This window comes from Psittacula echo (genome assembly GCF_963264785.1).
Source record: "Psittacula echo genome assembly, chromosome: 2".
Taxonomy (NCBI): domain Eukaryota; kingdom Metazoa; phylum Chordata; class Aves; order Psittaciformes; family Psittacidae; genus Psittacula; species Psittacula echo.
Genome location: NC_137737.1, coordinates 130,451,769 through 130,464,298, shown reverse-complemented (window position 1 = coordinate 130,464,298; position 12,530 = coordinate 130,451,769). Strand labels below are relative to the sequence as shown.

The 12,530-nt window shown below is 38.1% G+C and overlaps 1 protein-coding gene across 1 annotated transcript in view; it reads right to left on the bottom strand.

Annotated features, from left to right (window-relative positions):
- The window catches only part of ZC2HC1A (zinc finger C2HC-type containing 1A), a gene marked incomplete at its 3' end in the record, with an annotated part of 31,059 nt that overhangs the window by 4,457 nt on the left and 14,072 nt on the right, over positions 1-12,530 (bottom strand). Inside the window, exons 5-8 of the mRNA XM_080609996.1 lie at positions 12,007-12,155; positions 10,870-10,969; positions 9,829-9,937; positions 1,151-1,270 (exon numbers count right to left, since the gene is read on the bottom strand). Of these exons, the coding sequence (XP_080466122.1) occupies positions 1,151-1,270; positions 9,829-9,937; positions 10,870-10,969; positions 12,007-12,155 (478 nt within the window). The remainder of the gene's footprint in view (positions 1-1,150; positions 1,271-9,828; positions 9,938-10,869; positions 10,970-12,006; positions 12,156-12,530) is intronic.

The window sequence follows — 12,530 nt, the reverse complement described above, 5'->3', positions numbered from 1 at the left end:
ACATTCAAATAAGAACAACAGAGAAGTTATGAAGAGCAGAGTAAGTGCCCATACTCTTACAGAAGTTCTCTCAAGAAAAATCAAATCACTGCGCTATGGATAGGGGCTATTGTAAGCACTTTCAGTTACTCAGACAAATTTTCAGCATCTTATAATGTATTATAAAATGAAAAACTGACCTGATTTTTGATGGTTCACAGGATTTATAGCTCTAGCTGAACATGCAAAAGAACAAAAAACTCCCCCAAAAAAATCCAAAACAAAAATGCAAAACAAACAAACAAACAAATCTGTTTGTCTAAAAAAATACCACCCCCCTTCATTCCTTTTGCTTCTTCAAATAGAAAACTAAGTTCAAATATTCTGGCCCTGTTCCAAAGATACTTCAGCTTTAGTTACAATACTAAAATAACAGTAAAAGATTTAATCACATTTCTACTATTTAAAGCATTACATTCCATGTATGTGTCACTAATTCCTTACTAATTTCTCTTTTGCAATATGCTTCAAGGTATTGTTCATGAAGAATCAATCCAATTGAATTTGGCATCTTCCAAATTAAAAACAAAGGGTTAGCTACTATATAGTATCTAGTTCCTTTTTAAAAGATTGGAATAAAATTTCTTCCAAACTTAGATCTTACAACTAGCTGAATATTCAAAAGTCTTTATATAAGATAAGCTGGACTTCATAAAATGCTGAACATCTTATTATGAAGTCTTCCACCACAGCTATCTTACAGAGGTAGAAGACAGATAAGTATTTGACTTTCAGAGAATAAAATTACTTTGTCATAAAATATCTGCCTAAAGGCATTTGTATAGTTATCAGGCTTAAATGCTTACTTCAGCTTAACATCATTCAACAGTTTTATCTCAGGTTTACAAAGAGACATTCATTACTCTTAGTTCATAACCAATAACTAAGTCAATTCTGGTAAAAGTCTTAATCTTTCATGTTCTACTGTAAAGCTGTTTACTTAACATTAAACAGATGCTTATACTAATTACATTATATACTCTTCTCCCACAGCATTATATGGCAGACATCCTGGGTGACAGATGTCTGCCAAGGTAATACTTTTACTATTCCAATGCTTTAGAGGAAGATTCTGCAAAACAGATAAACCACATTGATTTGTAATACTTACTTCTTTATAGGCAACAACTCATTTGGTCTTTTGATGGTACTGTCTGTTTTTGTATCAGTGTCATAAAACCTTTGCACATCTCTTCCAGTTCGCAGTGGTAGGCCTAACTTGTCCATCTTACTACTAAAATATATAAAGGGGTACTCATAAGGAGATTGCTAGATTGCTATTCAAGTTATCACAAATAATTTAAAGTACTCACAATTAAATACATACATTCCCAAAGAATCCCCATTGACTAAAATACTGTAGAAATCAGACGTTAATAATTCAGCAAACAAAGAGGTGGTTTTTACTTTGAAGAGGACGGGATTTCATAGGCTTATATTTGGATTAGGTTTCCAATACATAGTTTTTTTAAAAACAAAACAAAAAACTAATGTCAGTTATCCTCACTATCTGCACAATGCACTCACATTTGGCCTTTTTTCTTGTAGGAATAGCTTACATAATGTCAAACTTCTCAAGTAAAGGGGGCTCATAATTACAAGCCACAGTAACTTTATTAAGAAGTTAGGAAATAACAGAGATGTAAGTAGAAGCCTCCTTGACTTTAGAATTAGCAAGAAGGAAAATTTTTCCTTTTTCATTTATTTGGTAAAGGCTGAACATTGTGCCCAGAGAGAATCACATGCCTTCCATTCTCTTTTCTTTTATGGAGATGAGAAAAGAACAGAAAGCCTGAAAGAAAAGCACCTTTGTTTTAGTATAAAAAAACCCCACTCACAACAGACAGTACTATATACTTTTTTATTATTATGGGTAACATTTTCAAACCAAAAAGAATAAACCAAAAGTCAAATTTTAAAAACATGAAACGGTGGGGGTTTTTGGGGTTTTTTTGTTTGTTTTTTTGAAAAAACAAACAAAAAACCCCATATCATCATCCTTTCCACGTATCAGCTTAAAGGAAAATTGTAGTTTTTCAGAAACCACAGCTCATATTAGAAAAATTAGATCTTCAAGTAAAGTTCTGCATTTCTAGCATTTTTTTTAAATCATACACTAAAAACTGCATAAAGCCTATTGTATCTCCAAGCCCTACCTCAATAACATAACTGAAATTTCATCTCAAGAAAAGCTTAATAACTTAAGCCTGAACTGGAAAATGATGACACTTAAAATATTTTTTATTGATCTTTCTGAAATTAAAGAACTATAAAGAAACAAACCAAGCAAGATTGATGGAAATATCAGAGTAGCTAAAGCTTAACTATTCTGTAACCTCCCCACCCCTAGAGGGAAATCAGAAGGCAAAAACCAAAGAACCAAAACTAACAAAAAACATCCTCCCACCAAGAGTAATAATTTCTTATAATTACTGTGCAGTTTTCTGATTCTTAGCATACAAACTTAAGAAACCACAATGCCAGGAAAGCAACAGCTAATTGCTGTCAAGGAAGCATATTCTTTTCAATTTAGCTTTTAAAATAAAAGATACAACCATAAAAAAAGTTCTTGTGTATTGCTGTATCTCCAACAGCTATATCATACTACTCTTCATGTTCTTACAATAACATTGTATTAAAAAGGAAAGAACCTATCAAGTTTGCTACATAATTTGATTTTTCAGAAGCTTCTGGTATGAACCTTGCAATTCACATCTCAAAAGCATTAAATGATACCTTCCCACCCTCAGAGTAAAGAGTTTCTTCCCAATATCTAATCTAAATCTCCCCTCTAAGTTTAAAGCCATTCCCCCTTGTCTTGTCACTATATGCCCTTATAAAAATTTCTTTTTGGCCCCTTTAAGTATTGGAAGGCTGCAGTAACGTCTAGCTGGAGTCTTCTCTTCCCCAGGATGGACAAACCCACTCTGTCAGCCTGTCTTCACAGAAGAGATGCTCTAACCTGTGATACCTTTCTGGCCCTCCTCTGGACTCCAACCTATCACACTTTTCTTAGCTCTTTTCTGATCCTTTAAACAATTTATCAACATGATCTATGAAGTTCAGGCACCTACAGTGTAGAATATTGAAGACAATAACCTAGAAACAGTTATGATAAAAATAAAGAACTACAGGATTCTTCCACACTTAAACAAAATCAAAGCCCTCCAAACCGACAGGTCTTTCATGTACTAATGAAAAAAAAAAAAAAAAGGACAATCAGAAGAATCTTATTAAATGCAAAGAACAGAAAGACAACTTCCTATTTACTAGATTTCACTGAACGAAGCTGTGTAAGTTAGAGTCTTAATGAAAAGAATAAGATGTTTACAAAATACTTTTTTAAAGGCTAAACATGCTGTAAGGCAAATATACAAGTGGAATTTAAAATTTACTGATACTGGTTAGGTGTGCTATTCACACTGCATTTCAGCTGTAAGACAATACAAAATGTATCACTAATAGACACGATTCCCAGGAGGATTAACTTAGATCAGCTTAACACTAAACAGTATGTTCTATCCTCAAAATAAAATAAAAATGACAAAGTAATTTCTAAGGGTTCATTCATTATACTGAAAAACATCATATAATTTTCCAAGTCCCAATTAAAAAAACCAGCATTGCTCATAAATGAGCCATGCATAGACAATTAATCTGTACATGCAAAAGATCCCTGAATGGCCACAAACAGTGGTGTCAGGCTCTGCTAGGCAAAACAGTTTACACATGGGGCTGGAGTCTGCCTGTTTGCTTAGCCTTAGGATAAGAGAAATGTACCCAATTTTTAATTCTGAAGATCTGATTGCTTCTGACAGTTTACTAGAACTGCCCTGCTCCTCAAGAAATGCAAGACAAAGCTAAGCTTCATATTCTTACAAAATGCGTATCAATCTTAAGATCTTAACATGATTCACTCTCAAAATACATGTCTAATCACAATTTAGGTAGAATTAATTTTCCTTTTCCCAGTTCTTCAACATCAAAGAGAGTAAATCCTACTTTCATGCAAGTGAATGAAGGTTTTACTACTCACTACAATACAGAGTCACATGCTACTTTCGCACTCTCATTTGATTCTCTAGGACTCAGAAATAATGCCCTTTTGTTACACGTCCATTAATACTTATAACTGTCTGTGCTTATACTCTGTCCAGGCAGAAGAAGAAAATTCTCACTGCAGAGCTCAACTGACACATCCTGATCTATGCATACAGAGTAAGCATCACTAACACTAACCTAGCTTATACTGATGATGCTGTGGTGTGCTCTCTCAGTAGTCCTTTACTTGGGGAGCAGAAGACAATCCAAATTAAAAAAGGAAATAGGATAGCAAAAAATTACTTACAATAAGGGAGTTCATAAAATTTAGTTTCATTTCTTCTCACACAAAATAAAAACGTATACTGTGATATTTAAGTTGAACTTCATATAAAATTAAGGTCAAGAATCTCTCCTTTACCGAACTAAATGCCTTAGAGACCCAATTCCTTCTAGTCTTCACCTTTAACATCAATGCAGGAACTGCTTCATGTGCCCATCAGTTTCAGGCAGCAGTACAACAGTGCCACCTAAAGAGCAAGAGGGAAACTGCACGCATGTATATTTTAATCACTTTTGACGCTAACATTAGCCAGCAGATAATCGCTTCGTGCCCCTTTGCTTATGCAAAGCAAACAGGTATCATAAGTCTACAGAAAGAAGCAATGTCTAATTTAATTGCCTCCCCTTTCCCTCCAATATTAATCTTAATTATACTGTTAAGCCTCTCTACCTTTCTGCCAAATCAGGAATGACAACAGTTAGGTTTCAAGTAATTAAAATGTAAAAAGTAAAAAAAGTAAAAAAAAAAAAAAAAAAAAAAAGTTTTCCTTAGGGACAACTGCAGGAGCAGATATCATGCTATGGCTTCTCATTTTACTGGTTAACTTGCAAACATAGCAAAAAAAAAAAATACATCTTGTTCCATCCTTATGAAGCCTATTTTTATAGAATTTTAAAAGTGCTTTTTGTAAAAATAATTCTAGCTGCAATTAGCTATAGCCTAAATTATAAGATGTTTTAATGTTGAAAATCTGCGTCACAACAGACTCCCTCTCCAACTTAGGATATTGACTGTTAAGTGTCTCAGACCCTGCTCTCATAGAATTTTGTAGGTATTTCAACGGAATCCTACCTATTTCCCCCTCACACCCTGAGGCTAAAACGATTAGGGCCAAAATTGTCACTAGTAACCAATCTAAGTCACCTAACCCTTCCATGTTGTAACTGCTCCTATACCTCTTTGCTTCAATGTAGCTCCTGACAAATCTCAGAAATCAATACAAACTAGCTATAAGAAAAAGAAAGATTGTTAGGTCTCACCTAGGAAAGACACATTTAAACAGCCATCTGTGAGAAGACTAATACATAACCAGCAAGGAATCATAAGGACTGGCTGGCAAAGACAAGAACACATGTTTTTTAGAGCAGAAAAGTGAGGACTGCAGGCAGAAACACATTCATCTGGACTCTTAAGTATGTGAGGTTATAAGCCAAGCTATATTCACTGCCACTTAGGCAGAGATCATTACCTCAGAGCTATGCCAACTAGAAGCCATTTATTTGTGGTTAACATGTATGAACAGAGAGAATTTGCGCAAACATCTCATCAGATATTAACTACATGATTTGGCCACGTCTCAATGACTTCTTTGCCTCAGTCTTCACTGGCAAAGGCTCTGACTGCACCACCCAAGTCTTGGAAGGCAGACACAGGGACTGTGAGATTGAAGACCCTAGGCCCACGATAGGAGAGGATCTGGTTCGAGATCATCTTAGAAACCTAAACGTACACAAGTCCATGGGACCTGACGAAATCCATCCGCGGGTCCTGAAGGAGCTGGCAAATGAAGTTGCTAAGCCACTGGCCATCATATTTGAAAAATCATGGCAGTCAGGTGAAGTTTAATGACATCTTTGCCTCGGTCTTCACTGGCAAAGTCTCTGAACGCACCACCCAAGTCTTGGAAGGTGGACGCAGAGACTGTGAGAATGAAGACCTTTGGCCCACTGTAGGAGAGGATCTGGCACAAGACCATCTTAGAGAACCTGAACATACACAAGTCCATGGGACCTGACAAAATCCATCCACGGGTCCTGAAGGAGCTGGCAAATGAAGTTGCTAAGCCACTGGCCATCATATTTGAAAAATCATGGCAGTCAGGTGAAGTTCACGACGACTGGAAAAAGGGAAATACAACCCCCATTTTCAAGAAGGGGAAAATGGATGAGCCGGGGAATTACAGTCCAGTCAGTCTCACCTCTGTGCCTGGCAAAATCTTGGAGCAGATTCTCCTGGAAGGCATGCTAAGGCACACGAAAAACAACAAGGTGGTTGGTGACAGCCAGCATGGCTTCATTAAAGGGAAACCCTGCCTGACCAATTTGGTGGCCTTCTATGATGGGGCTATGGAACTGATGGACAGGGGCAGAGCAGCTGACATCATCTACCTGGACTTGTGCAAAGCGTTCGACACTGTCCCACATGACATCCTTGTCTCTAAATTGGAGAGACATCAACTTGATGGGTGGACCACTCGGTGGATAAAGAACTGGCTGGATGGCCGCACGCAGAGTTGTAGTCAATGGCTCGATGTCCAGCTGGAGACCAGTAACGAGTGGTGTCCCTCAGGGATCGGTGTTGGGACCGGTCTTGTTCAACATCTTTGTTGGTGACATGGACAGTGGGATTGAGTGCGCCCTCAGCAAGTTTGCCGATGACACCAAGCTGTGTGGTTCAGTTGATAATCTGGAGGGAAGGGATGCCACCCAGAGGGACCTCGACACTCTTGTGAGGTGGGCTGATGCCAACCTCATGAAGTTTAACCATGGCAACTGCAAGGTCCTACACCTGGGTCTGAGCAATCCCAGGCACGGCTACAGGTTGGGCAAAGAAGAGATTCAGAGCAGCCCTGTGGAGAAGGACTTGGGGGTGTTGGTCGATGAGAAAATGAACATGAGCCGGCTTCAGTGTGCGCTCGCAGCCCAGAAAGCCAACTGTATCCTGGGCTGCATCAAAAAGAGCGTGACCAGCAGGTCGAAGGAGGTGATCCTGCCCCTCTACTCTGCTCTCGGGAGACCTCACTTGCAGTATTGTGTGCAGTTCTGGTGTCCTCAACATAAAAAGGACATGGAACTGTTGGAACAAGTCCAGAGGAGGGTCACGAGGATGATCAGGGGACTGGAGCACCTCCCATATGAAGACAGACTGAGAAAGTTGGGGCTGTTCAGCCTGGAGAAGAGAAGGCTGCGTGGAGACCTCATAGCAGCCTTTCAGTATCTGAAGGGGGCCTACAAGGATGCTGGGGAGGGATTATTCATCAGGGACTGTAGTGACAGGACAAGGAGTAACGGGTTCAAACTTAAACAGGGGAAGTTTAGATTGGATATAAGGAAGAAATTCTTTACTGAGAGGGTGGTGAGGCACTGGAATGGGTTGCCCACGGAGGTTGTGAGTGCTCCATCCTTGGCGGTGTTCAAGGCCAGGTTGGATGAGGTCTTGAGTGGCATGGTTTAGTGTGGGGTATCCCTGCCCATGGCAGGGGGGTTGGAACTAGATGATCTAAAGGTCCTTTCCAACCTTAACTATTCTATGATTCTATGACAGGAAAAAGGGAAATATAACCCCCATTTTCAAGAAGGGGAAAATGGATGAGCCGGGGAATTACAGACCAGTCAGTCTCATCTCTGTGCCTGGTAAAATCTTGGAGCAGATTCTCCTGGAAGGCATGCTAAGGCACACGAAAAACAACAACATGGTGGCTGACAGCCAGCATGGCTTCATTAAAGGGAAATCCTGCCTGAGCAATTTGGTGGCCATCTATTATGGGGCTACGAAACTGATGGACACAGGCAGAGCAGCTGAAGTCATCTATCCTTGTCTCTAAATTGGAGAGACATCAATTTGATGGGTGGACCACTCGGTGGATAAAGAACTGGCTGGATGGCCGCACGCAAAGAGTTGTGGTCAATGGCTCGATGTCCGGCTGGGGACCGGTAACGAGTGGTGTCCCTCAGGGATCGCTGTTGGGACCGGTCTGGTTGAACATCTTTGTTGGTGACACAGACAGTGGGATTGAGTGCGCTCTCAGCAAGTTTGCCGATGACACCAAGCTGTGTGGTTCGGTTGATACGCTGGAGGGAAGGGATGCCATCCAGAGGGACCTTGACATGCTTGTGAGGTGAGCCGATGCCAAGGTGGTTGGAACTAGATGATCTTAAGGTCCTTTTCAACCCTACCTATTCTATGAGTCTATGTCGCTATTCTTCCTCAAAGTTTCAGTAGAGGAAATGGAAGACTATACAAAGTCCAATGAGGAACTGTCTAGTAAAATTAAACAGAACTTCCTTGTTAAGAAGACCAAAACCTGTGACCTCTCAATAAGCAACATAGACTGCAATTTACTATCAACAGGAAAAGGCCTTTTCCACATAGCTGGGATTCACCACTGGGGCCAGAAACATGCCTTGAAATTATCTCCCCTGATTTTTTTTACTGTGGTTTGCAGACCTACTCTTTTTGCCACTCATCAGTAGGTGTTAACTTCTGAAAATGGAGAAATAAGATATAAAATTATGGCAGTGCATAACAGAGGGTGGGATTTTCTGACAGTTGAACCATAAATGCCTACAAACAGTAGTGAAGCTGATCCATAGACCAAAGGCTCCTCCGACACTGGAGGGGAGGGAATAATAATAATAATAACTGATAACCTCACGGACTCTACCTCCAGTCCATATCTGAAGGAGTGGGTAGAGCAAGGAGGGACAGAACTGCATCCTCATGTGACATGGTATTAAGAGGTGTGTGTGTAACTTGTAAGACTTAAGGGCAATAAACTAAAAATCACTAGTTTTGTGTAATTAATAAAGGTGTCCATCCCCATGAGCTCTTTCAGAATGTCCCTCTTCCTCACAAACTTAAGTCATTGTTTTTCTCCATCTTATACAGCCTTTACCAATCTGATAGTCGTTTTTATAGGAATAAGCCTTCTTTAATCACCAATGTTACAACTGCGATCACTTTGGTGTATGTTTTCTCTCGGTACTCTTCAAATTTCTGTAAAACTGCACTACTTTTCTTCAATCTGTTTATACATTTATTCTTTGAGATAGTGCGTACTGACTACCCCCCCCCCAGCAAAGTATCAGTAACAGCCCTGATCACACCAGCACTTTCACTGAACTCTAATTACATACATCTACCACTTTTTGTTGCTGTTGCAGACTGCTGGTTTCCATTGCCTTATTTGCGCTCACTCATTTGTTGTCTCTTGAATATTTTAAGACAGGAAAGGGAAGAGGGAAAGTATCCACCCTTCTGTGCTAAGAGGGAAGATCCTGTCACAATTGACTTGTGGTCTGTGGCACAGACCTCTTTTTTAATTTCCATGAATTGCAGGAAATTATGCCTAATGTTTCCCCCTTCAAGTCTCTTTGCTTTTACAGAAAGAAAAAAATATAGCTCCAACCATTTCTGCATATTCTATAACCTTTAAATCTACTTTCTATTTTTCTCACTTGACCATCTTTGCCATTATTTTAACATCTGAAAATGTATCTTCACCTACTTCTATGTTCCTTAAACATTAATTGTATTCATAAATTAAGGATAAATTAATAACATCGCACTTCTGAAGCTCACAGCAAAAAAAAAAAAAAAAGTGAAATAGACCACAAAGACCTCCAGAACCAGCACAATGTAAACATGAAATAAAGTGTAAATGACAACATTAAATGGAAACTTACCCTGCTTGTGAGTTCACCATTCCAAATGAGTTTTTATGAGCTGGTGACAATGTCTGAATTTTGCTCCCACTGGATCCAGATGAAGATAGTGTTTTACTTGAAGAGGCACCTTGCAGTTCAAAGCAAGCATAGAAATACAAGATAACATAAGATTTTGCTGCTGGGATGATACAACTCATTATAATTTTTTAATATCAAAATTCAAAACAAAAGTTTTAGAAATGTCAAGATATGAACAAGTGTCAAGATACTACAAAAAAGCAAGCATGTTTCCAGAAATTTACAGAATGTATGCAATTGAGTTGCATACGTTCTGCATATGTTCTGTTTAATTATAATGTTCTATTCGAATAAAAACATTGCATCTCAATTACTTTCTTCAGAAAGAAAAAGGGAAGAAAAGAAGTCTAGAATGTCAAAGTGTGTACAGATAGAACATGTCTGATATCTAATGATATCTGAAACTGGGATAAGACCAGTGTTAGCATAATTATAATATACATGGCTTTTATGTTCATGATCAGAATCATATTCAGCATACAAATTAGTTACAGAATTAAGCAACAGAAAAATATCAGGTGAGAGACCAGTATTCAATAAAATTTTCCATTACTACACAGAATGATTCTGCAGGTTCAATTCAGAAAAAAACCCAATTTGACCTGATAGAACAGAGGATAATCCTGTGTGTTTAAGAGCCTCATTGGACAGATGCCAGTCAATGCCCCTTCCAACTTCACTTTAAATGTTTTTACCAGCCACTATATCAATTTCAACAATAAGTATATATGTAAGTAAAACAAGAAATATCACATCACAAAAACCATTGGTTAAATTTAAAAGAGTGTTATGAAAACCAGACACCATCTTATCTGCTCGTGTAACACTGAACTCCTATGAATATTTTTACTTCATCCATTTAAATTACTGGGTAAAGCTGTAGAAATCCTTCCAGATACTAAAATCATGCTACTTTTACTGCATAGGTTGAGAACGAGTATTTGGAAAGGAACTGGAAAATCTGTAACATTCATTTCATACCTACAACAGTTTTGCTAACACCACTTGGCTGCGGTAAGCGTGATGATGATGGTGGTGTTGATCCTACAGAAGGCATCTTCTTAACTGCGGGTGGTTTGTACTGTAACAAAATACAACCTAGAAATTTAAGCAATTAAATCAAACTATCTATACATCACAATAGGTAGTTATCTCAGGTATTGTGGGAAAACAGGTAACTATTACCTACTCAGTATACTGTTTCTGGTAGAGGGTCATGTGAATGGTTTCCACTAGTCTGCTTTATTATACATACAGATGATACTAGTAAGAAAGATTATCTCAGTGGTTATATATTTTTTACTTATGTCTATTTTCTGCTTTTCTCATCTTTTTCCATAGCTGCTCATAAGATTATCATCTCATTACCAGTTAATTAAAAAAAAAAAACAAACAACAAAACAAAAAAAAAAAAAACCAACCCACAACACACAACCAAAAAAAAAAAATCAAGGGCACGATTATTTTTGTCTGTCAAATTTTACTTTCACCTGTGCTCTCTGGACTACTCCCAGCAATGACTCAGAATACAGTGTAAGAATCACTGAGTAACTGCTAGTGTCTATTTAACTCTTCACAGCTTCCACAAAAACAAGTGTACTGCCACCAAATGAAAACACACATACACTAACCCTTAATTTGTTTCCACTGTGAGTTAGCTACTGCAGCTCTTACCTTAATATGCCTGAATTCCTAAGTTTCTTAATAGCCAAAATATTGCTGCCAGTTGTCCTGCAGTAAGACATGTACCTTTGTCCACTTACAAAGAGTCCTGAACTGGGTTCACAAGACTTGCACAACAGAAATTCAGCTTTTTTTCTTTTCTAACAAATATTGTGTCTCTACCTCCTGCTGCTACCCTTACCTGTCGTTTTCACAAGTCTCTGAATTACATTTATGACTGGTTTTGGTTTTGCAGCTGCTGCCATCTGATTTATGGATCTCTACAACTCTCATAAGAAAGAAACTCTTCTATGCTTAGGGTCCAATTTCAGTATAGCACAAGTAATAGCACTACAGAATAAAAAGGTTAATTACATTTAAGAGCAATACACCATTTAACAAGCTTGATTTGATGTTGAATACAGTCTACAAGTTAAGGAAAATGTTATAGTTCACCTGTGTTCGAGTAGGAAGCTTTCCTTTGGTATCAGCTGCCAATTTCCCCTTATTAGTAATACGTGCTGCTTGTTCCTTACAAAAATTGATGTGTCTGTCAGCTGCATTTTCATTAAATCTCCTCTGACAATATGGACACTGAATGTAATCTTAAAAACAAAAAACTAACATTAATAACATGTATGTTTAAAAGAAACTGTTTTAAAGTCTTTTAAAGACCAGCCCCACCTCCAGATAAAATTGAAGCCTCTTGAATCTGAAAATGAAACATATACATTGCAGGGGAAAATAATATTGCCCATATATAACACAAAAGATGTTTCTTATTTGATGGATAAGAACGAGAAGAGTGGCTGAAGATCAGAAATAACCTAAGCAAAATCAGAAACACTTTTAGAAATGTAATTCAGCAGAGAAAGTGGCCAAAGAGATATATGGACATGGTAAGGTTATCAGCTGGAAGGAAGTGGAGAAGAGTAGAGACTAAATAAAAAAACCCAAGCAAAACCAAAACTAGAAACCAA